The sequence below is a fragment of the Oncorhynchus mykiss genome, chromosome 7 (assembly GCF_057628025.1).
Source record: "Oncorhynchus mykiss isolate SJ-2025 chromosome 7, ASM5762802v1, whole genome shotgun sequence".
Taxonomy (NCBI): Eukaryota; Metazoa; Chordata; class Actinopteri; order Salmoniformes; family Salmonidae; genus Oncorhynchus; species Oncorhynchus mykiss.
This window is the reverse complement of record NC_143028.1, coordinates 6,300,001-6,325,351: the sequence shown is the minus strand read 5'-3', so window position 1 is coordinate 6,325,351 and position 25,351 is coordinate 6,300,001. Positions and strand designations below refer to the sequence as shown.

Below are 25,351 nucleotides of genomic sequence, written 5' to 3'. Positions count from 1 at the left end.
ATAGGAAGAGAGAACAGGGGGAAAACAGTGAAATGTCTCAGCCACCTCCCTCCACATCTCTCCATCTATTTCTCAGGTTTTTCTCTCCATTTTAGGTACTGTTGCACGTGCTGTATTACCCAAGGAGCCGTGAGCTGTTATGAATGTTTATTGCAGGTTATATAATGCATTGATAGAATGAACTATAAATTATTTAATATCATCCATTATAAACCAGTAGCTGATAAGGGGTGTTACCAAAATGTATTTGCGTCATAAATAATTCCTCTTATTATAAAAAAAAATGAGTGGAATTCCTGGGTAAGACGTTAGGATTTTACACAAGACACAGTTGAGAGGTTTTCAAAGCCGTTTAGATGAAGGAGGAAAAAACTCTGTCTTCCTGCCAGCCGTGTTTTGGTGCAGGTAGTTTATTGTGTAAGAACTACTTTTGGAGGGCTTTCTTTACTGCAAGCCAGGTGTGTCTGCGCCAGAGTGCACGTTGGCCCTTGTTTTGGGATACAGGCGTGGTTATCTCCGTGAACTTGATGTAAGCGTTGACGTCACCGCGAGCCGAGGGAGATGGCCAGATATCGATGTTTATCTTGCCAAAATAAGTGGCTCCCGTGAGAGACGTCACATAGTCAGGTTGTTGCTGAAATGGAATCGGAGCTTGTGCAGAGCTTGTGCACCGTGGTTTAAAACAACTGGGGAGTGGTGCCTATAGCAGCCTGCATGCTTATAGTTGTGTGTGGCCTACCTGTGGCCCGGCTAGACTGAACCCTTCTACTGTAGGCCTTCCCCCATGTCCTTCCACTGTCCCATAAATCAATGCTCTGTAATGTAGAACACAACTGTGAAGTTTCTCTTACGCTTCCGCCCGCTAGCAACGCCAACGTCAGAGCAAATAACACAAAGGGGGTGTGTGTTGACGGGGCGTCTCCTAGCAACCATAACGAGCCCTTATAGCCTTAATTAAGTTCACTTGAGGCTATAGACATATATTTCACAGAACCGTGATCTGAAGAATAGAGAGCTGTGTGTGTGACGCCAGAGCAATGTCCAACACTGTGGGTGTATTTCTAGAGGGAACTAGTTCTCTGTACTCAGAGGGAAGAGGGGGATGCAGTGTCAACAGAGGAAGACACAGAGAATGTTTTTTTTCCTCCGTCCACTCTGCTATCTATCTCCTGTGTATCTGCCGTCGGTTCCAGGAAATGGAGGAGCAGCAGAATAAACAGACAGCAGGCCTACGACTGCCCTGTGATGTCACCAGCACAGAGAGAGGAAGGAGGGCACAGAGACTGGTAAAAAGAGGGAGAGGGGAGGGACACAGAGACTGGTAAAAAGAGGGAGAGGGGAGGGACACAGACTGGTAAAAAGAGGGAGAGGGGAGGGACACAGACTGGTAAAAAGAGGGAGAGGGGAGGGACACAGACTGGTAAAAAGAGGGAGAGGGGAGGGACACAGACTGGTAAAAAGAGGGAGAGGGGAGGGACACAGACTGGTAAAAAGAGGGAAGTGGGAGAGGGGAGGGACACAGATGGGTAAAGACAGAGGAGGGACACAGAGAGAGGTAGCTAGCGAGGGAGCAGGAGTGTTGAGAAAGCAGAACAGAGAACTGAGGAAAGGAGAGGAGGACAGAGACTGACAGAAATATAAAGAGCAGCACCACTAAAGCTAAATAGATCCTTACACACGGCAGAGACGAGCTGTAGAGGAGGAAACGATAGGAGGGGGGAAAGAGAAGAGAGGAGAGCGTTTATCGCCATGCTCACTACAGCGCTGATGGGTATGTCAATTATATATGTTCTATTACACATTGCTTCTCTGAAAGTAGTTCCTCTCTCTGTCTCTGTCTCTCTCTGTCTCTGTCTCTCTCTGTCTCTCTGTCTCTCTCTCGCTCTCTCTCTCTCTCTCTCTGTCTCTCTCTCTTTCTCTCTGTCTCTCTCTCTGTCTTTCTCTGTCTCTCTTTCTTTCTTTCCTTCTCTCCTCTCTCTCAAACTATTCCTCTCTGTTACGTTCTCTTTCTCTCTGCTTGTTGGTTAGTGTTGTGTACACAGAGTGGTATAGTCAATGAGGTGATCACAGGCAGTACCAGTCAGTGGCTGCAGCATGTGTTTCAGAGCTAGGACATTATGGTTGTGTGTGTTTGTATCGAGTGAGTGTGTTTGTGTGTGTCTCTCTCTGCACGGGACAGCAGCGCCAGTCGTTGGTCTTGGAATGCTGTGCTTGACTGTGTGTGGGAGGGGTCCTTAGGGAGGAGGGCAAAGAATTGGGGTAGAGAGAGAAAATATACATATTGGTTTGTGCAGCATCACTAAGTACGTTTACATGAACACTTCTAATTCAATATTAAACTGATTAGAAGACTGAGTATGGGATGAGTCATGTAAACGCCTTATTCTGCTTCTCTTAATGGGCATGAGGTCAAAATCGAAGTAGGCACACGGCGATTAAAACACCTGGTTTTCTGAGCGATCTTTCAAATTGCTAGGACACGTTAACACCCTAATTGGAGTTTGAGCGGTGTATTTGATATGCGTTTGTCCCACCTAGCACCAGCAGCACAAGGTTAGTGAGTTAGGGGAAAACTTACATACAGCATCTTCAAAATAGGTTTCACATACCAACTGTATATGTCCCAACTCAAATGCTTCCCAAAAGGAACATGATCGCTGTGGTAAAACGTTAGTTTTGATTGGCCATTTTTCTGCGTATAGCCAAGTCCCATCAGGTAGCCTGATTTCAGATGTGTCCATGTAAACAGGATTATTATGGAAATGGTTCTTCTTGAAAAGCATGTCGACGTGATCTGACTATTCACTATTATTGTGTGCGTGTAACCGTACTCATTCATCTGATAAACCCAGAGACTGTGTCTGCCTTTAGTGTGTGTTGTGTGTGTGTAACCGTACTCATTCATCTGATAAACCCAGAGACTGTGTCTGCCTTTAGTGTGTGTTGTGTGTGTGTAACCGTACTCATTCATCTGATAAACCCAGAGACTGTGTCTGCCTTTAGTGTGTGTTGTGTGTGTGTGACTGTGTGTGCTGCACCTAGTGTGGGTGTTAGCCTAACACGATTAAGACAGAGTTTCAAGCAAACATATCTGGCTGTCTGGCACGCTGTTGGGAAAACTTGTAGATAAATAATCGTCCAATCGCGACTATTTATTCAGATTTAATGGGGAGGAAGCCGTGCGATTGGAGGCCTTCCTGTAGCAGTGCGTTCTGGGGGTGGTTGGCCAGGGCCGAAGTCTCCACCACCACGCCACAGGTCAATGCAGTCTTTGTGAGAGGAGCGCTAGACTTCATGTTTGACTTATCAGGGCCAGATGGACAGTACTGTGAAGGGGCTCTCTGTGCTGATAAGGATGCTGAGTGTGTGTGTGTGTGCACAGAATGTGATGGCTGTTTTTATTTTATTATCTACTTGGGTCACATCGTTTAGTCTTTTTCATTATTCAATATGCATGGACTACCATTCTGTCTCTCTGTTCCTCTCTCTAGTGGACATTAACTCTGCCCTGCCCCTGCGTCTGCCCCCGGCTGCCATCCCCATGGACCTACGCATTGACCAGCACCATCACCAGCAGCAGCTGTCCATGTCTCCTTCTGCAGCCCAGGCGTCTGCAGCCCAGGCCAGAGAGCAGCAGCTGCAGCAGGAGCTCCTGTCCCTGAAACAGAAACAACAGATTCAGAGACAGCACCTCATCGCTGAGTTCCAGAGGCAACATGAGCAGCTCAACCGCCAGCATGAAGCCCAGCTACAGGAACATGTTAAGGTGGAGAGTGAAGGAGTGAGGGGGGGAGGGAGGGAGGGTGAGGGGGGGAGGGAGGGAGGGAGGGAGGGTGAGGGGGGGAGGGAGGGTGAGGGGGGGAGGGAGGGAGGGAGGGTGAGGGAGGGAGGGAGGGAGGGTGAGGGAGGGAGGGAGGGTGAGTGGGGGAAGGAGGGAGGAGCGTGGTTGAGTGGGAGAGGGAGGGAGGATGAGTGAGTGGGAGAGGGAGGGAGGGAGGGTGAAAGAGCGAGTGAGTGAGTGGGAGAGGGAGGGTGAGTGGGAGAGGGAGGGAGGGTGAGTGGGAGAGGGAGGGTGAGTGGGAGAGGGAGGGAGGGTGAGTGGGTGAGGGAGGGAGGGAGGGTGAGTGGGAGAGGGTGGGAGAGGGTGGGACAGGGGGAGTGAGGGAGGGAGGGTGAGTGAAGGAGGGAGGGAGGGTGAGAGGGAGGGGAGGGGAGAGGGAGGGAGGGTGAGTGGGGGAGGGGGGGGGGTGGGTGAGTGGGGGAGGGAGGGAGGGAGGAGGGTGGTTGAGTGGGAGAGGGAGTGAGGAGGGTGGTTGAGTGGGAGAAGGAGGGAGGGAGAGAGGGTGAGTGAGTGGGAGAGGGTGAGTGAGTGAGTGAGTGGGAGAGGGAGGGTGAGTGGGAGAGGGAGGGAGGGAGGGTGAGTGAGTGGGAGAGGGAGGGAGAGGCTGCAAGGCTCCTCTCCAGAAGCCCTATGATATTTGCCCTGCTCTTTGGGTCAGTGTTTGGGCCTGTAAGTGACCCAGATTCTGCAGATTGAAGGGCTGAGGGCCGATCCCAGTACAGTGCTAACAGCACAAGGGCTCCTTTGGCCTGTGGTGGTGCTGGAAGACCACTCAGGTAGCAGAGAGTGACGCAAAGCCAAGGCAGGGAGGCCCAGGCTCAATCAGCCCCATTCAGAGCCTGTACACACACACACCGTGACCTGCAGCACACACACCGAGACCTGCAGCACACACACCAAGACCTGCAGCACACACACCGAGACCTGCAGCACACACACCGAGACCTGCAGCACACACACACCTGCCTATCACCAAGACAGGTCAAGGAGTGTGAAAGAAAGTAGGAGACAGACACTGGTGGATTGGAAAGAGGAAGACATGGAATCTTGTTGTTTTCCCTGTATACCTCTAAAGAACTCTTTAGGTTAAGGTGTCTCCCCTTAAATGCACCAAAGGCTGGATTCCAAACTTAAAGCACTCCCTTCCATCTGCCCTTGAATATTGAAAGGGGGAAAGTTTGGGACCTGTCCAAAACCATACCGTGCCTGCCTGCTGCTCTTCTGTCACGCACCTCCTCACCTCCCATATGAATGTATCCATCAGCAGGACTCTTGTTCCAGTCACCTTCCCTTGACGGTGAGCACGGCTGCATGTCCACGCTAGCAGGCGCTTATTTAACACATCCAAGGCAATAACAAACATCCCCCACAAAATACGGCCAATCAAATATTGGAGTTGGGCACTCTACTAAGGAGAGAGTGTGTGTGTGTGTGTGTGTGTGTGTGTGTGTGTGTGTGTGGATCTAATGGTTCAGTTTGGTCGTGATGTAGAGGGTCCATGGTACGTAGAGAGGAAAGGTTATTCACGTATTGACTGGAGAGGTCTGGCTCCTGTAAACATGCCGGGAACATTTGCATGGACAGTGATTGGGCTGAGGCTGAATAGATGTGTTGTGATCGTGTGAGGTGACCAAGCTAGCATGTTCACTTGGGTCTTGGGTTAACGTGTCAGGAATGGGGGATAGCTGCGAGAGACCAGACCTGCAGGGCAAGGAGAGAGAAGGGAGGTAGAAATCAGCATTGGCTCCTGGCTCCAGAACCAACAGCAGGGTGTTGTACCAACATTGAATTAACATTATAGTACGGTTACTGTAACATTGTAGTAACATAACGTTATCGCAGGAGCTCCTGGCTCTGGATGTTGTAGTAACGTTGTAGTAACGTTGTGTTCCCCTCATGCAGCACCAGCAGGAGCTCCTGGCCCAGGATGTTGTAGTAACGTTGTAGTAACGTTGTGTTCCCCTCATGCAGCACCAGCAGGAGCTCCTGGCCCAGGATGTTGTAGTAACGTTGTGTTCCCCTCCATGCAGCACCAGCAGGAGCTCCTGGCCCTGAAACATCAGCAGGAGCTGTTGGAGCACCAGAGGAAGATGGAGAAGCACCGTCTGGAGCAGGAACTGGAGAAACACCAGAGAGAACAGAAACTACTGCTGCTGAAGAACAAGGAGAGAGGACAGGAGAGTAAGCAGCTGGAACAATACATTATCATATTACTAGTAGAACTAAAATGGGGCCACTATGTACAAAAAGTGCTGTAATTTCTTAACGGTTCACCTGATGTGGACGAAAATATCCTCAAATGAAAGCGGACTGTCTACACTTTAAGCTCTATTGTCATTGGCTGATTTCAAATCCAAACTTCTGAAGTATAGAGCCAAAAGAAGAAACAAAGCTTCACTGTTGCAGTAGTTACGGAGGGCAGTGTAGATCTCTCTCTCACACCCAACCAACCTCCATTCTGGTCATCCCTCTATTCTAGAGTGGATGGGCTTGTGTGGTGCTGCCGCGCTGCCTGCTCTCTGTCAGTGGAGAGGTGTTGAGAGAGACAGGCAGCAGGCTACAGGTAGAGGGCTGGCCTCAACACCACAAGGCCACTGGCTCATTAATTATCTAGTGGTATGGATGGGCTAAACACACACACAGGGTCACCAGACAGGATGGATGACAACGGCAGCTGCCCTGGAGGAGATTGGTCTGATACAACCCTCAGTAGTCTAGAGCTGAGGGGTCTCTCTCTCTCTCTCTCTCTCTCTCTCTGTCTCTCTGTCTCTCTGTCTCTCTGTCTCTCTGTCTCTCTGTCTCTCTGTCTCTCTGATTCTGTTTGTCTCGATCCTCATCTTCCCTCTGCACAATCACCAATTATAACGACAACGTTTCACGCGATATGGATGAAAATACCCTCAAATAATTAAAGTTGACTTAATTATTGCACTTTAACCTCATAGACATTGTTTGATTTCAAATTCAAACTTCTGGAGTATAGAGACAAAATAAGAGAAAATACTTAATTGCCCCAATAATTACAGAGGGCAGTGTGTTGCACAACTTTGGGAATTGGAAATGTGACCGTTTGAATAGCCCATCATATCAATGAGAGTCTGTGATAGATATCTCCTAGTAATCAGAGCTCACTCCTACCTTCAGTGACGCCCTTTAACCTCTCCCTCACTCTGCTAGCATATTGCTCAAGTCTATCCTTTCCTTCTTGATCTATGTGAAGGGCCTTAAGGCCAGGAATTGGGTGTGAGTGATCTGTCCTATCTGCAGAGCCGGAGGCTGGAGTGTCTTCTTACCCAGGTACCATGTACCCCCTCTCAGGTGCAGTGGCCAGTACGGAGGTGAAGATGCGACTGCAGGAGTTTGTGCTGAACAAGAAGAAGGCTCTGGCCCAGAGGAGTCTCAACCACGGGGGGTTGCCCAACGACCCCCGCTACTGGTACGGGTGAGTACTGTCTCACACACACACACACTCCTGTCCTATTTGGTCCTCAGCCTTGAGTGTTTATTATCGAGCCGTGGAACCCACGTCCAGCTGGGGTCTGTCTGTTCAGTATTAGGTGCTGTGTGAACCCACGTCCAGCTGTGGTCTGTGTACTCAGTATTAGGTGCTGTGTGAACCCACGTCCAGCTGTGGTCTGGGTACTCAGTATTGGGTGCTGTGTGAACCCACGTCCAGCTGTGGTCTGTGTGTTCAGTATTAGGTGCTGTGTGAACCCACGTCCAGCTGTGGTCTATGTGCTCAGTATTAGGTGCTGTGTGAACCCACATCCAGCTGTGGTCTGGGTACTCAGTATTGGGTGCTGTGTGAACCCACGTTCAGCTGTGGTCTGTGTGTTCAGTATTAGGTGCTGTGTGAACCCACGTCCAGCTGTGGTCTGTGTGAATCCACGTCCAGCTGTGGTCTGTGTTCAATATTAGGTGCTGTGTGAACCCACGTCCAGCTGTGGTCTGTGTGAATCCGCATCCAGCTGTGGTCTGTGTGTTCAGTTTTAGGTGCTGTGTGAACCCACGTCCAGCTGTGGTCTGTGTGAACCCACGTCCAGCTGTGGTCTGTGTGAACCCACGTCCAGCTGTGGTCTGTGTACTCAGTATTAGGTGCTGTGTGAACCCACGTCCAGCTGTGGTCTGTGTACTCAGTATTAGGTGCTGTGTGAACCCACGTCCAGCTGTGGTCTGTGTACTCAGTATTAGGTGCTGTGTGAACCCACGTCCAGCTGTGGTCTGTGTACTCAGTATTAGGTGCTGTGTGAACCCACGTTCAGCTGTGGTCTGTGTACTCAGTATTAGGTGCTGTGTGAACCCACGTCCAGCTGTGGTCTATGTGCTCAGTATTAGGTGCTGTGTGAACCCACATCCAGCTGTGGTCTGGGTACTCAGTATTGGGTGCTGTGTGAACCCACGTTCAGCTGTGGTCTGTGTGTTCAGTATTAGGTGCTGTGTGAACCCACGTCCAGCTGTGGTCTGTGTGAATCCACGTCCAGCTGTGGTCTGTGTTCAACATTAGGTGCTGTGTGAACCCACGTCCAGCTGTGGTCTGTGTGAATCCGCATCCAGCTGTGGTCTGTGTGTTCAGTTTTAGGTGCTGTGTGAACCCACGTCCAGCTGTGGTCTGTGTGAATCCACGTCCAGCTGTGGTCTGTGTTCAACATTAGGTGCTGTGTGAACCCACGTCCAGCTGTGGTCTGTGTGAATCCGCATCCAGCTGTGGTCTGTGTGTTCAGTTTTAGGTGCTGTGTGAACCCACGTCCAGCTGTGGTCTGTGTGAACCCACGTCCAGCTGTGGTCTGTGTACTCAGTATTAGGTGCTGTGTGAACCCACGTCCAGCTGTGGTCTGTGTACTCAGTATTAGGTGCTGTGTGAACCCACGTCCAGCTGTGGTCTGTGTACTCAGTATTAGGTGCTGTGTGAACCCACGTCCAGCTGTGGTCTGTGTACTCAGTATTAGGTGCTGTGTGAACCCACGTTCAGCTGTGGTCTGTGTACTCAGTATTAGGTGCTGTGTGAACCCACGTCCAGCTGTGGTCTATGTGCTCAGTATTAGGTGCTGTGTGAACCCACATCCAGCTGTGGTCTGGGTACTCAGTATTGGGTGCTGTGTGAACCCACGTTCAGCTGTGGTCTGTGTGTTCAGTATTAGGTGCTGTGTGAACCCACGTCCAGCTGTGGTCTGTGTTCAACATTAGGTGCTGTGTGAACCCACGTCCAGCTGTGGTCTGTGTGAATCCGCATCCAGCTGTGGTCTGTGTGTTCAGTTTTAGGTGCTGTGTGAACCCACGTCCAGCTGTGGTCTGTGTGAACCCACGTCCAGCTGTGGTCTGTGTACTCAGTATTAGGTGCTGTGTGAACCCACGTCCAGCTGTGGTCTGTGTACTCAGTATTAGGTGCTGTGTGAACCCACGTCCAGCTGTGGTCTGTGTACTCAGTATTAGGTGCTGTGTGAACCCACGTCCAGCTGTGGTCTGTGTACTCAGTATTAGGTGCTGTGTGAACCCACGTCCAGCTGTGGTCTGTGTACTCAGTGTTAGGTGCTGTCTGAACCCATGTCCAGCTGTGGTCTGTGTACTCAGTATTAGGTGCTGTGTGAACCCACGTCCAGCTGTGGTCTGTGTACTCAGTATTAGGTGCTGTGTGAACCCACGTCCAGCTGTGGTCTGTGTACTCAGTATTAGGTGCTGTGTGTACCCACGTCCAGCTGTGGTCTGTGTACTCAGTATTAGGAGCTGTGTACCCACGTCCAGCTGTGGTCTGTGTACTCAGTATTAGGTGCTGTGTGAACCCACGTCCAGCTGAAGTCTGTGTACTCAGTGTTAGGTGTTGTGTGAACCCACGTCCAGCTGTGGTCTGTGTGTTCAGTGTTAGGTGCTGTGTGAACCCACGTCCAGCTGTGGTCTGTGTACTCAGTATTAGGTGCTGTGTGAACCCACGTCCAGCTGTGGTCTGTGTACTCAGTATTAGGTGCTGTGTGTGTGTGTGTTCATGTTTTATAACGCGCTTATAGAAGTCGTTGGTAGAAACTGTGTGATCACTGTTTTGCAATTGTCTTAGTAAAATCATCCAGCACTCATCACACACATACAGTAAACCACTTCTCCACTACTACCATAATGACCCAGTGGAGTATAGAGTCAGTGTTATCAGGACTGTCCCTCCCTCTCTTGCTCTCGCTCTCTCTCTCTATATATATGTAAAGAGTCTCCCAGCACTTTAAAGCTGCCAGTCGTTCAGACCAGAAGAGAGGTAGAGAGGGGAGGTATATGCACCACAGAGTGTGTTCACTAGACCAGAACATGGGTTTGGACCTAGACCAGCACAGCTTACCTTACTGCCTGAGATCAGTGTTGATCTGTAGCAGTGGCTAACTTCAATAGACAGACATCAGCTCTGCTCTGCCCATCTTCCAGCCCAGGCTGACTGGGACCAATCTCCTCAGCCTGTACCTCAGCCTGATCGACCCACTACTGAGGCACAGTTTTAGACTATTGAGACACACCCTATCCTGTAATCCTGAGTGAGGTCATGGCTTTAGACTATTGAGACACCATCCACCGCAGTGTTGTGTGATGAGGTAGCTTAGTGGTTAGGGTGTTGGACTAGCCGAAAGGTTGCAAGATCGAATCCCAGAGCTGACGAGGTAAAAATCTGTTGTTCTGCCCCTAAGCAAGGCAGTTAACCCATTGTTCCCCGGTAGGCCGTCATTGTAAATAAGAATTTGTTCTTTAACTGACTTGCCTAGTTAAATAAAGGTTTAAAAACAAATGAAGTATCTGATGGTTTCTCTCTGTGTCTGTGTCTGTGTGTGTGTTGCAGGAAAACTCAGCACACTTCCCTGGACCAGAGCTCTCCTCCTCAGACTGGTATGGGTACCTACAACCACCCTGTCCTGGGCATCTACAACGCTAGAGACGACTTCCCCCTCCGCAAGACAGGTACTAAACACACACACACCTTGCTCTGCTAGAGGACTGTCCTGTAGGCTCTCTGTGGGCTCACACCTTGCTCTGCTAGATGACTGTCTTGTAGGCTCTCTGTGGGCTCACACCTTGCTCTGCTAGATGACTGTCCTGTAGGCTCTCTGTGGGCTCACACCTTGCTCTGCTAGAGGACTGTCCTGTAGGCTCTCTGCAGGCTCACACCTTGCTCTGCTAGAGGACTGTCCTGTAGGCTCTCTGTGGGCTCACACCTTGCTCTGCTAGAGGACTGTCCTGTAGGCTCACTGCAGGCTCACACCTTGCTCTGCTGGAGGACAGTCCTGTAGGCTCTCTGTGGGCTCACACCTTGCTCTGCTAGAGGACTGTCCTATAGGCTCTCTGTGGGCTCACACCTTGCTCTGCTAGAGGACTGTCCTGTAGGCTCTGTGGGCTCACACCTTGCTCTGCCAGAGGACTTTCTTGTAGGCTCTCTGTGGGCTCACACCTTGCTCTACTAGAGGACTGTCCTGTAGGCTCTCTGTGGGCTCACACCTTGCTCTGCTAGATGACTGTCTTGTAGGCTCTCTGTGGGCTCACACCTTGCTCTGCTAGATGACTATCCTGTAGGCTCTCTGTGGGCTCACACCTTGCTCTGCTAGATGACTGTCTTGTAGGCTCTCTGTGGGCTCACACCTTGCTCTGCTAGAGGACTGTCCTGTAGGCTCTCTGTGGGCTCACACCTTGCTCTGCTAGAGGACTGTCCTGTAGGCTCACTGCAGGCTCACACCTTGCTCTGCTGGAGGACAGTCCTGTAGGCTCTCTGTGGGCTCACACCTTGCTCTGCTAGAGGACTGTCCTATAGGCTCTCTGTGGGCTCACACCTTGCTCTGCTAGAGGACTGTCCTGTAGGCTCTCTGGGCTCACACCTTGCTCTGCCAGAGGACTTTCTTGTAGGCTCTCTGTGGGCTCACACCTTGCTCTGCTAGAGGACTGTCCTGTAGGCTCTCTGGGCTCACACCTTGCTCTGCTAGAGGACTGTCCTGTAGGCTCTCTGTGGGCTCACACCTTGCTCTGCTAGAGGACTGTCCTGTAGGCTCTCTGTGGGCTCACACCTTGCTCTGCTAGAGGACTGTCCTGTAGGCTCTCTGGGCTCACACCTTGCTCTGCCAGAGGACTTTCTTGTAGGCTCTCTGTGGGCACACACCTTGCTCTACTAGAGGACTGTCCTGTAGGCTCTCTGCAGGCTCACACCTTGCTCTGCTAGAGGACTGTCCAGTAGGCTCTCTGTGGGCTCACACCTTGCTCTACTAGAGGACTGTCCTGTAGGCTCTCTGGGCTCACACCTTGCTCTGCTAGAGGACTGTCCTGTAGGCTCTCTGTGGGCTCACACCTTGCTCTGCTAGAGGACTGTCCAGTAGGCTCTCTGGGCTCACACCTTGCTCTGCTAGAGGACTGTCCTGTAGGCTCTCTGTGGGCTCACACCTTGCTCTGCTAGAGGACTGTCCTGTAGGCTCTCTGTGGGCTCACACCTTGCTCTGCTAGAGGACTGTCCTGTAGGCTCTCTGGGCTCACACCTTGCTCTGCCAGAGGACTTTCTTGTAGGCTCTCTGTGGGCACACACCTTGCTCTACTAGAGGACTGTCCTGTAGGCTCTCTGCAGGCTCACACCTTGCTCTGCTAGAGGACTGTCCAGTAGGCTCTCTGTGGGCTCACACCTTGCTCTACTAGAGGACTGTCCTGTAGGCTCTCTGGGCTCACACCTTGCTCTGCTAGAGGACTGTCCTGTAGGCTCTCTGTGGGCTCACACCTTGCTCTGCTAGAGGACTGTCCAGTAGGCTCTCTGTGGGCTCACACCTCCCCTCATTTAGATAGTATTAGAGCCTCCCACCATTAATCAATCCCAAATTAGGCTGTCAGGGGTTCTGCTGCCCCCTCAATGGAATCCCCAGGGCTCTGAGAGGTACTGTAAAGCTGTGAGGGGGGGTTATGAGGTTCACTTCAGCAAAGCAGCACTGAGAAGCTATACGTTATTTGAGTTCTAGATGAACTGCTGATATTAATATTGACTATCTTTACCACCTAAAACGTTCTGAACATCCATTGTTATTCTGGCATGTCCTACTGTACCGACGGGGGATTGAACTGTAATATGTGACAGACCTTTTATCACCTTGCCAAAGTTTTCATCATTTCTAAATCATACATCATGAAAAGTCCCAGAGTGAACAACAAAAAACCTTTCTATAGTTTAGAGAGGTGTACTCTACTGACAGTAGACGAAGTGGAAACTAAAATGGTGCGGCCGGGCTGTGAAGCGGTGGTCTTCCAGTATAATTATTCACTTAGCGGGCTGGGCCTGTATGAACAGAGCACGGCCATGTTGACTCTAGCCCCAAGGCTGACTCAAGCTGCAGATACACCGCAGTTGACACTGGCCACTGAGACCACATTCCACCCAGACTGAGAGAGAAGAGACGGGAGGAGAGAGTCCGAGGGGAGTAGAACAGGGGGAGTGTGGGGAAAGAGGAAGGTAGAAGAGGAGAAAAGCCTCAAGGCTACACATAGACCACAGTTGACACTGGCCACATTCCACAGGAGGAGAGAGATTTTAGAAAAGAGAAGGTTGGAGAATAGGACAGATGAGGGAGGGAGGAGGAGAGTTTATAAAAGAGAAGGTTGGAGAATAGGACAGATGAGAGGGGGAGGAGGAGAGTTTAGAAAAGAGAAGGTTGGAGAATAGGACAGATGAGAGGGGGGGCAGCAGAGTTTAGAAAAGAGAAAGTTGGAGAATAGGACAGGTGAGAGAGGGAGGAGGAGAGTTTAGAAAAGAGAAGGTTGGAGAATAGGACAGATGAGGGAGGGAGGAGCAGAGTTTAGAAAAGAGAAGGTTGGAGAATAGGACAGATGAGAGGGGGAGGAGCAGAGTTTAGAAAAGAGAAGGTTGGAGAATAGGACAGATGAGGGAGGGAGGAGGAGAGTTTAGAAAAGAGAAGATTGGAGAATAGGACAGATGAGAGGGGGAGGAGGAGAGTTTAGAAAAGAGAAGGTTGGAGAATAGGACAGATGAGAGAGGGAGGAGGAGAGTTTAGAAAAGAGAAGGTTGGAGAATAGGACAGATGAGAGAGGGAGGAGGAGAGTTTAGAAAAGAGAAGGTTGGAGAATAGGACAGATGAGAGGGGGAGGAGGAGAGTTTAGGGAATTACTTTTACCTTTACCTGCAGTTCTTTAACAGTGGTGGGCATGAAGGACAATTAGACTAGGAGCGGAAGCCTCTTCAGAACATTGAGGCCGACATGCTGTGTTAGCGACATGCTGTGTTAGCGACATGCTGTGTTAGCGACATGCTGTGTTAGCGACATGCTGTGCTAGCAACATGCTGTGTTAGCAGCGACATGCTAGCAATTTCACCATTAGTGACTTTGGATTAAAAAAACATTTACTCTAGCTAGTATACCTCAAACTGAACCAACTTTTTACAGAACATGCCTTTCTCAATAACATGGAAGTTCGTGAAGCAATGCAGGGAGATATTGTCAGTTTTGTGGGGTTTACGTATGTTAATTCTAGGTTGGGCACCGTTAGAAGAGCTTCTTATTTCATTGCTTCTACATAAATGTGGGGGCTGAAAATTAGCTTTTAAATCACTGTTGCGTTTTTTAAATTTGTAAATTTAAAAAAATATATTGTTTAGTTGAATTCATCTAGGTGTTCATGCTAGCTTCGCAATTTTTGTGTGTGATTTAGACGGCGGTAAACAGTGAATTGCAGATTTGATTATGACCCTACATCTCCGCACACCCCTCCCCCCAAAGATTTGACATGCATAACACTGTCTCTCACTGTCTGGCATATATAGGGGTTTGTAGACAGGCTTTATATCACAATGTGGTTCCAACTTTCATCAATGGGACACTCACTGTTAACAAGTACATTAACCCCTGTTTCTGTCCATTCAGCCAACATGGTGTTAAAACCATCTAGCAATTAGCAAGGCTGTAAGTTCATCCGGTTATCTAGGCCAGCCTTTACATGGAAGCATACGGAGGCTAGTTGATAGGCGGGCCGGGACCCCACATGATGACCCCAACATGGTAGCTAGGTAACCCTTCACACTGTATGGTAGCTAGGTAACGCTTTAAGCTCACAGCCCCTATACCCTTCAAACTCAACTCTGGACCTCGAAAGCCTGTTTCACTGTGTTTTTAAAAATGATCAGGTAGAACAGAAAGCCAGCAGGTTCAGGACCTCGCAGGTTAACCTCTCTGGTACAAGTGGGATGCTAGCGTCTCACCTGGACAACAGCCAGTGAAATTGCAGGACGACAAATTCAAAACAACAGAAATCCCATAATTAAAATTCCTCAAACATACAAGTATTATCCACCATTTTAAAGATAAACTTCTTGTAAATCCAACCAGTGTCCGATTTCAAAAAGGCTTTACCGCGAAAGCACACCATACGATTATGCTAGGTCTGCATCTAGCCACAGAATCCCATACAGCCATTTTCCAGCCAAGGAGAGTGTCACAAAAGTCAGAAATAGCATTCAAATGAATTACTTACCTTTGATCTTCATCTGGTGGCACTCCCAGGTCTCCATGTTAAACAATACATTTTTGTTTTGTTCGATAATGTCCCTCTTTATGACCAAATACCTCCTTTTTATTTGCGTGTTTTCTCCAGTAATCCGAATGCTTAAGGCGCGTGCACTAAGTCCAGACAAAGTTTTTTTTTAAAGTACAATAAAAGTTAGTAGAAACATGCCAAACTATGTTTCCGGTTGTTTTTGTCATAAATAATCAATATTTCAACCGGACAAAATCTTCGTCAATAGGAAAGGAGAAACAAGAAAGGCGCGTTCCCGATCAGAGCGCATGGCTGATGAATGGAAATTTCCACTGGCCGCTGATTGAAAGTGCTGTATCTCCCTCATTTTTCAGAGTAAAAGCCTGAAACAGTGCCTAAAGACTGGTCACATGTAGATGAAGGCACAGAGCTCGTGAACTGGGTCCTAAGTCTTTGTATGGTGGATAGGCTTTCAATGGAAAAACAGCCTTTCAAAATAATAGTACTTCCTGGTTGGATTTTCCTCGGGTTTCCTCCTGCCATATCAGTTCTGTTATACTCACAGACATTATAAAAAATGAATTATAATTTTACCCCTTTTTCTCCCCAATTTCGTGGTATCCAATTGTTTTTTTTTTAGCTACTATCTCGTCTCATCGCTACAACTCCCGTCGGGCTCTGGAGAGACGAAGGTTGAAAGTATTTGAGACAAGTATATCCCTACCGGCCAAACCCTCCCTAACCCGGACGACGCTAGGCCAATTGTGCGTCGCCCCACAGACCTCCCGGTCGCAGCCGGTTACGACAGAGCCTGGGCGTGAACCCAGAGTCTCTGGTGGCACAGCTGGCGCTGCAGTACAGCGCCCTTAACCACTGCGCCACCAGGGAGGCCACACAGACATTATTTTAACAGTTTGGAAACTTTAGAGTTTTCTATCCAAATCTACTAATTATATGCATATCCTATCTTCTGGGCCTGAGTAGCAGGCAGTTTAATTTGGGCACGCTTTTCATCCAAAATTCCAAATGCTGCCCCCTACCCTAGTGAAGTTAAGAGTTGAATACCCCTGCCCTATACGGTATGAAAATAGCAGATTTGGTCACTGATAAACGCTTAAATTGGAATTCAGCGGCTGTACAGTAAACTGCTATAGATAACATCAGAGCGCAGGGTCTCTGCTTTCTAGCGCTGAATGGGATTCAGCTGACGTGCCTTCTAAATGGGAGTACCAGGGGCGACAAGAAGATGCCCCCATCCCTCACGCTAACTGAGCTTCTTTCGCTAATGTTTTGTAGTCTGAGTGAGGGGAATGTTGTAAATGAAGAGAGGGACTCTGTTCTGAAAGATGAGACTTTGAAGATTATAATAAATACCGCTTTGATGTCATACAAGCAAACCACATGCTAATGTGCACTTCACATGTCCATATTATAGAAGTTATTTCATTTACAGGTTCACCGTTTCTGATCACATGTTTTTATGTACAGTTCCAACAATGACATGGCATCATACCCTGGGTTGTTTTGAACAGATGCTTGTCGAATTGTGAAGAAAGTTAGCCGTGGAACACGCTCGGGACTCCATTCTATGCTCACCACATTTACTCTCTGTGTCTCTAAGATTGTATTTTACAGCTTAGCTTGTCATTTTGACAATGGAAGGAGCTTTCAAATGATGCCCATCTGATCCAGATTGCAACTTAATAATGGGCCGTTTTTCTGACTGCTTAAATAACTGTAATGGTGGGGATGCAGGGCTGTGTTTCAAGCAAGGTGCTTTATTATAAAAAAGATTGTTGTCGACACAAATGTCCTGGTACCTGTTAAAGTTCATGATGCCGTTGACCTTAACAAGGGCCCACAGGACCAGTGGAAAGCAAAACAGCCCCAAAACATCAAAGATCCACCACCATACTTTACATTAGTGATGAGGTATTTTCTGCATAAGCGCTGGTCTTTCGAATCCAAACTCGGTGGTGTGCGTGGCCTACGACCTCTCTCCATGTCATGTGACCATAGCACCATTACTGCTTTAATATGTCATACAAGCAAACCACACATCTGCTTCACATTTCCATATCATAAACACTTGGAGACACCGGTCAGTCCTCTCACTTCAACCCTTGACATTAGTTTGTTTTCTCCACCTACCCCACATTTTCCAGCAGTATTCTTATGTTACTGAATGTGTCCAGAGTATTTTTAGATTTTCTTTCCTGAAAAATGCTGCGAAAAGTATTCCCTTTCAATTGCTGCCATGGTTATGCACATGCAATTCATATTTCTTCTGTCAGAAACATTTCAATTTGACCCTATTCATATAGGCCAATTCCCGCCTGTGTACAGGCTTAATAGGTTGAAAAGGTGGGCTCTGAATGAATCAATCCATGTTCCTCTTTTGTCTGTTCTCAGATGGGAGACCATTACATTTGACCAGACGTGTGTCATGCCATCCATTCAGTAGTGCCTTACATGATTGTTTGACCCCCCCCCGGACTTTTTCCCGTAGTGGCGCGGTCCGCGGCCACCTTTGAATTATGAAACTAGCGCCTGCATCATTAGTCTGTCACTTGTTAAACGGAGAGAAACAAACGTGTGAATAAAAACAAGGATGGAGGGAGCAGTGGAGAGAGAGAGGGGGCTCTTGTTCCCCTCCTGCTTTGTGTCCTTAGTTTTTCCAAAAGGCCTGAAATAGCGCCCTGGCTGGATAATTAGTACTGGACTTCTATTGGTTAGCAGTGTCCCCACAGAGGGCCCTGATTGTCCGTGCCGTGTAAACAGAACATTAGCATCATTTCAGAACATGGTAGTCATGACATTGCATTCCCTCTCTCCGTCCTTGTCTTTCTAAATTCTCTCCATTTGAATGCACACTGACAAAGCCTGCTGTAATTGGCAACGTCGCTCCCAGAAATCAGTTCATTCCCCTCTACACTCTCATTTCCTTGTTGATGTGGCTGGCGCAGATTTTCCCAACGCTCAGTACATTGTAATGGGGAGGAAACGTACCTCATCCACCTCCATGATGGTGAACAGCAGGTTGCGTAACTTAGTCGTTGGTTAGATAAAATGGACCCTGTTTAACCTCGAGAACTGTTTGCCTCAACAAAACTGTGGTTTCTGTTTACTGCGGTTCAAGTTGCAGGGATACGGTATGACAGAGCCGTATCAGAACCATGGGCCTCTCTTGAGTCTTAGCCTCTGTTACAAGCCTGGGTTGTGTTGGTCATATCTGTGCTCTCTCTCTTTCTGTGTGTGTCTGCCTTGTAGCCTCTGAGCCCAACCTGAAGCTACGTTCTCGTCTGAAGCAGAAGGTGAGCGAGCGACGGAGCAGCCCCCTACTGAGGCGTAAAGACAGCCCGATCACAACCGCCAAGAAACGCTCACTGGATATGGCAGGTAGGACACACACTCAGCGCTGTGGAGAGGAACGGCCAGGAGGTTCAGACCTCGCACACAACAGAGCTGTGTAGTAGATTTAACATGGAAGAGATGACTAACTGACTGGTTGTATTAAGTTCATGTTGTACTGTAGCTGTAGACTTGGTGTGGAACAGTCATGACATGAATACATTCTCTAGATTCAGCGTGTAACAGCGCTCCTGGATCCGGCCCCAGCTCTCCTAACAACAACAGCATCAGCAACATCCCCAATGAGAACGGCGTCACTGTGGCAGTCTCCAACAGCATTGATGTGTCCCTGGCTCAGCGGTTGTGTGGTGGTGAACTCAGCCAGCTGTCTCTGTACACGTCCCCCTCCCTCCCCAACATCACCCTAGGTCTGCCCGCCACGGCCACCTCTGCTTCCAATGTAAGGCTCTCTGTTGATATATTGTTTCTCCTCTTTTCTTCTCTCCTTCTCTCTCTTTGTATCTCTCTCTCTCTCTCTCTCTCTCTCTCTCTCTCTCTCTCTCTATATATATATATATATATATATATATATATATATATATATATATATATATATATATATGTGTCTCTCTTTCTCCCTGTGTGTGTTGGTCGGTCTCTCTCTCTCTGTATCTCTCTATCTATATATATATGTCTCTCTGTCTCCTTGTGTGTGTTGGTCGGTCTCTCTCTCTCTCTGTATCTCTCTATATATATATATATATGTCTCTCTGTCTCCCTGTGTGTGTTGGTCTCTCTCTCTCTATCTCTCTCTATCTATATATATATGTCTCTCTGTCTCCCTGTGTGTGTTGGTCACTCTCTCTCTATCTCTCTCTATCTATATATATATATCTGTCTCTCTGTCTCCCTGTGTGTGTTGGTCGGTCTCCCTCTGTGGTCACACAGGATTTATCTGTGAAAAAAAGGGCAATGCTTATAGGACCCCTTTTCAAACAGTCCCATTTTAACCACATTTTTGCCTGCATAAGCCTGTTTATGTATCCTGTGCGCATGCCGGCACCATTGACGAGTGGGAGTAGGGAGTGTGGGGTGGGAGTAGGGAGTGTGGGGTGGGAGTGTGGGGTGGGAGTAGGGAGTGTGGGGTGGGAGTAGGGAGTGTGGGGTGGGAGTAGGGAGTGTGGGGTGGGAGTAGGGAGTGTGGGGTGGGAGTAGGGAGTGTGGGGTGGGAGTAGGGAGTAGGGAGTGTGGGGTGGGAGTAGGGAGTGTGGGGTGGGAGTAGGGAGTAGGGAGTGTGGGGTGGGAGTAGGGAGTAGGGAGTGTGGGGTGGGAGTAGGGAGTTTGGGGTGGGAGTAGGGAGTAGGGAGTGTGGGGTGGGAGTAGGGAGTGTGGGGTGGGAGTAGGGAGTGTGGGGTGGGAGTAGGGAGTGTGTATTTGAATAAATCCATTGAATATACACCACAAAGAAATCCATTATTCATTTGTTTAGACAGGTCCTAAGAAACATGCAGCTAATGAAATGTATTTTCAGAAGAATAGAATAGCCTATTTTGAGTTGAGGTATGTTACTGGTATGGACAACCTGTAGGCAACATGGCTGTGCAATGCAAATAAAATCAATAGTTTATTTTGTTCATTAAGCAGACCACACACTTACATTCCCCTGCACTGGTCACAGACAACACACATGTATTTTATAGTAAGAACATAATGCAACATAACCAAATAAAATATCAATCATATTTTTCACACTACTTCAGTGTCACGGGAACGTGTGGAACCGCTGTCATATAACAAAAAGTAATATTTGAAGAGACCATGCCCAAATAGGAGAAGAGGATGAGCGGAGCGTCTTGCCCCTCCAGGAGAAGAGGATGAGCGGAGCAGCTTGCCCCTCCAGGAGAAGAGGGTGAGCGGAGCAGCTTGCCCCTCCAGGAGAAGAGGATGAGCGGAGCAGCTTGCCCCTCCAGGAGAAGAGGATGAGCGGAGCGTCTTGCCCCTCCAGGAGAAGAGGATGAGCGGAGCAGCTTGCCCCTCCAGGAGAAGAGGATGAGCGGAGCGTCTTGCCCCTCCAGGAGAAGAGGATGAGCGGAGCGTCTTGCCCCTCCAGGAGAAGAGGATGAGCGGAGCGTCTTGCCCCTCCAGGAGAAGAGGATGAGCGGAGCGTCTTGCCCCTCCAGGAGAAGAGGATGAGCGGAGCGTCTTGCCCCTCCAGGAGAAGAGGATGAGCGGAGCGTCTTGCCCCTCCAGGAGAAGAGGATGAGCGGAGCGTCTTGCCCCTCCAGGAGAAGAGGATGAGCGGAGTCTTGCCCCTCCAGGAGAAGAGGATGAGCGGAGCGGCTTACAGCTTTGCATATTGGCTCATCTGGAAAAGAGAGGCTGAGAAACTGAACAAGCTGATTCATATTTAACCCAATCAGTCGTTGGCTAAAAATTAAGCCTAATACTGCTGTCATTTTAGCATCACCAGCCAATGTGATCACACCATCGCGTGCTTTCTCTCCTTTCAAACTGCCCATCAGTTATTTTGTCTGAAGACCGATGGCCTACAAGTTAAAAATGCATGTTAACCCATCATTTATTATTAAACATCAGGGCCTTTTCTCCCTGGTTAAATGGCGGTGTGTGTTTTCTCCCTGGTTAAATGGCGGTGTGTGTTTTCTCCCTGGTTAAATGGCGGTGTGTGTTTTCTCCCTGGTTAAATGGCGGTGTGTGTTTTCTCCCTGGTTAAATGGCGGTGTGTGTTTTCTCCCTGGTTAAATGGCGGTATGTGTTTTCTCCCTGGTTAAATGGCGGTATGTGTTTTCTCCCTGGTTAAATGGCGGTATGTGTTTTCTCCCTGGTTAAATGGCGGTATGTGTGTTTTCTCCCTGGTTAAATGGCGGTGTGTGTTTTCTCCCTGGTTAAATGGCGGTGTGTGTTTTCTCCCTGGTTAAATGGCGGTGTGTGTTTTCTCCCTGGTTAAATGGCGGTGTGTGTTTTCTCCCTGGTTAAATGGCGGTGTGTGTTTTCTCCCTGGTTAAATGGCGGTGTGTGTTTTGTCCCTGGTTAAATGGCGGTGTGTGTTTTCTCCCTGGTTAAATGGCGGTGTGTGTGTTCTCCCTGGTTAAATGGCGGTATGTGTTTTCTCCCTGGTTAAATGGCGGTGTGTGTGTTTTCTCCCAGGCTAAATGGCGGTGTGTGTGTGTGTGTGTGTGTTTTCTCCCGGGCTAAAGGCGGTGTGTGTGTGTGTTCTCCCGGGCTAAAGGCGGAGTGTGTGTGTGTGTGTGTTCTCCCGGGCTAAAAGGCGGTGTGTGTGTTCTCCCGGGCTAAATGGCGGTGTGTGTTTTCCCGGGCTAAATGGCGCTGTGTGTGTGTGTGTGTGTGTGTGTGTGTGTGTTTTCTCCCGGGCTAAAGGCGGTGTGTGTGTTCTCCCGGGCTAAATGGTGGTGTGTGTGTGTGTTCTCCCGGGCTAAATGGCAGTGTGTGTGTGTTCTCCCGGGCTAAATGGCGGTGTGTGCGCGCGTGTGTGTGTTCTCCCGGGCTAAATGGTGGTGTGTGTGTGTTCTCCCTGGTTAAATGGCGGTATGTGTTTTCTCCCTGGTTAAATGGCGGTATGTGTTTTCTCCCTGGTTAAATGGCGGTATGTGTTTTCTCCCTGGTTAAATGGCGGTATGTGTTTTCTCCCTGGTTAAATGGCGGTATGTGTTTTCTCCCTGGTTAAATGGCGGTATGTGTTTTCTCCCTGGTTAAATGGCGGTATGTGTTTTCTCCCTGGTTAAATGGCGGTATGTGTGTTTTCTCCCTGGTTAAATGGCGGTGTGTGTTTTCTCCCTGGTTAAATGGCGGTGTGTGTTTTCTCCCTGGTTAAATGGCGGTGTGTGTTTTCTCCCTGGTTAAATGGCGGTGTGTGTGTTCTCCCTGGTTAAATGGCGGTATGTGTTTTCTCCCTGGTTAAATGGCGGTGTGTGTGTTTTCTCCCAGGCTAAATGGCGGTGTGTGTGTGTGTGTGTGTGTTTTCTCCCGGGCTAAAAGGCGGTGTGTGTGTGTTTTCTCCCGGGTTAAATGGCGGTGTGTGTGTTTTCTCCCAGGCTAAATGGCGGTGTGTGTGTGTGTGTGTGTGTTTTCTCCCAGGCTAAATGGCGGTGTGTGTGTGTGTGTGTGTGTGTGTGTGTGTTTTCTCCCGGGCTAAAGGCGGTGTGTGTGTTCTCCCGGGCTAAAGGCGGAGTGTGTGTGTGTGTGTGTTCTCCCAGGCTAAAAGGCGGTGTGTGTGTTCTCCCGGGCTAAAAGGCGCTGTGTGTGTGTGTGTGTGTGTGTTTTCTCCCGGGCTAAAGGCGGTGTGTGTTTTCCCGGGCTAAATGGCGCTGTGTGTGTGTGTGTGTGTGTGTGTGTGTGTGTGTGTGTGTTTTCTCCCGGGCTAAAGGCGGTGTGTGTGTTCTCCCGGGCTAAATGGTGGTGTGTGTGTGTGTTCTCCCGGGCTAAATGGCAGTGTGTGTGTGTTCTCCCGGGCTAAATGGCGGTGTGTGCGCGCGTGTGTGTGTTCTCCCGGGCTAAATGGTGGTGTGTGTGTGTTCTCCCGGGCTAAATGGCGGTGTGTGTGTGTTCTCCCGGGCTAAATGGCGGTGTGTGTGTGTTCTCCCGGGCTAAATGGTGGTGTGTGTGTGTGTGTTCTCCCGGGCTAAATGGCGGTGTGTGTGTGTGTGTTCTCCCGGGCTAAATGGCGGTGTGTGTGTGTGTGTGTTCTCCCGGGCTAAATGGCGGTGTGTGTGTGTTCTCCCGGGCTAAATGGCGGTGTGTGTGTGTTCTCCCGGGCTAAATGGCGGTGTGTGTGTGTTCTCCTGGGCTAAATGGCGGTGTGTGTGTGTGTGTGTGTGTTCTCCCGGGCTAAATGGTGGTGTGTGTGTGTGTGTGTTCTCCCGGGCTAAATGGCGGTGTGTGTGTTCTCCCAGGCTAAATGGCGGTGTGTGTGTTCTCCCAGGCTAAATGACGGTATGTGTGTTTTCTCCCTGGATAAATGGCGGTGTGTGTTCTCCCGGGCTAAATGGCGGTGTGTGTGTGTGTTCTCCCGGGCTAAAGGCGGTGTGTGTGTGTGTGTTCTCCCGGGCTAAATGGTGGTGTGTGTGTGTGTGTTCTCCCGGGCTAAATGGCGGTGGTGTGTGTGTGTGTGTTTTCTCCCGGGCTAAATGGCAGTGTGTGTGTGTTCTCCCGGGCTAAATGGCGGTGTGTGTGTGTGTGTTCTCCCGGGCTAAATGGCGGTGTGTGTGTGTGTGTTCTCCTGGGCTAAATGGCGGTGTGTGTGTGTTCTCCCTGGCTAAATGGCGGTGTGTGTGTGTTCTCCCGGGCTAAATGGCGGTGTGTGTGTGTGTGTGTGTTCTCCTGGGCTAAATGGCGGGGGGGGGTGTTCTCCCTGGCTAAATGGCAGTGTGTGTGTGTTCTCCCGGGCTAAATGGCGGTGTGTGTGTGTTCTCCCGGGCTAAATGGCGGTGTGTGTGTGTGTTCTCCTGGGCTAAATGGCGGAGGGGGGAGTGTGTGTGTGTTCTCCCGGGCTAAATGGGGGAGTGTGTGTGTGTTCTCCCGGGCTAAATGGCTGTGTGTGTGTGTGTTCTCCTGGGCTAAATGGCGGTGTGTGTGTGTTCTCCCGGGCTAAATGGCGGTGTGTGTGTGTTCTCCCTGGCTAAATGGCAGTGTGTGTGTGTTCTCCCGGGCTAAATGGCGGTGTGTGTGTGTTCTCCTGGGCTAAATGGCGGGGGGGTGTGTGTGTGTGTGTGTGTGTTCTCCCGGGCTAAATGGCAGTGTGTGTGTGGGTGTTTTCCCAGGCTAAATGGTGGGGGGGGGTTCTTCCAGGCTAAATGACGGGTGGTGGGGGGGACAATAGCAGGACGGCTCAACAACAGAATTGCATATTTTTCTCTCTCTCTCATTTATTTTATTAATAAATGTTTTACAATAATTTCTGTGAAGCTTTGTGATCGACGAGGACAAGTTTGATGTCAGACAACAATAGAATGCTTTAATGCCAAAGCCGGTAAAATGAAAGGCGATGTTTTATACTGAGGGGGTGGTGGGACTTTTAAACATCATTCCACAATCAGTACTTGGTCGGTTGGCAGAAATATAAGTACAGGCTTTCTTACCTGTAACACCTTACACAGATAAAGAAAAGTTGCCGTACCTTCGTCTTCAAATGAACGGGATATTTGTTTATCTAATGCTCTTTCTCTCTTTCTTTCTCTCTTTCTTTCTCTCTTTATTTCTCTTTATTTCTCTCTTTATTTCTCTTTATTTCTCTCTTTATTTCTCTCTTTATTCCTCTCTTTATTTCTCTTTATTTCTCTCTTTATTTCTCTCTTTATTTCTCTCTTTCTTTCTCTCTTTCTTTCTCTCTTTATTTCTCTTTATTTCTCTATTTATTTCTCTCTTTATTTCTCTCTTTATTTCTCTTTATTTCTCTCTTTATTTCTCTCTTTCTTTCTCTCTTTATTTCTCTTTATTTCTCTCTTTATTTCTCTCTTTATTTCTCTCTTTATTTCTCTTTATTTCTCTCTTTATTTCTCTCTTTATTTCTCTCTTTATTTCTCTCTTTATTTCTCTCTTTATTTCTCTCTTTATTTCTCTCTTTATTTCTCTCTTTCTTTTTCTCCCTGTCTGTCTCATCTTATATGACATTGTGTTTTTTAGGGGGAACCACCCCTTAAAGATGAATTC

At 48.9% G+C, this 25,351-nt stretch overlaps 1 protein-coding gene across 7 annotated transcripts in view; it reads left to right on the top strand.

Moving 5' to 3' along the window:
• Nucleotides 1-25,351, top strand: part of LOC110528724 (histone deacetylase 4) — a 75,118-nt gene that overhangs the window by 32,360 nt on the left and 17,407 nt on the right. For 4 of the 7 annotated variants that reach the window (XM_036982554.2, XM_036982553.2, XM_090240010.1 and 1 more), the window contains 6 exons: nucleotides 3,492-3,766; nucleotides 5,872-6,022; nucleotides 7,160-7,283; nucleotides 10,650-10,768; nucleotides 18,587-18,715; nucleotides 18,898-19,127. In XM_036982554.2, the coding sequence (XP_036838449.1) occupies nucleotides 3,492-3,766; nucleotides 5,872-6,022; nucleotides 7,160-7,283; nucleotides 10,650-10,768; nucleotides 18,587-18,715; nucleotides 18,898-19,127 (1,028 nt within the window). Of the gene's footprint in view, nucleotides 1-1,193; nucleotides 1,287-1,489; nucleotides 1,772-3,491; nucleotides 3,767-5,871; nucleotides 6,023-7,159; nucleotides 7,284-10,649; nucleotides 10,769-18,586; nucleotides 18,716-18,897; nucleotides 19,128-25,351 lie in introns of those variants that run through there. The other 3 variants (XM_090240011.1, XM_036982555.2, XM_090240012.1) reach the window with 2 other exon arrangements.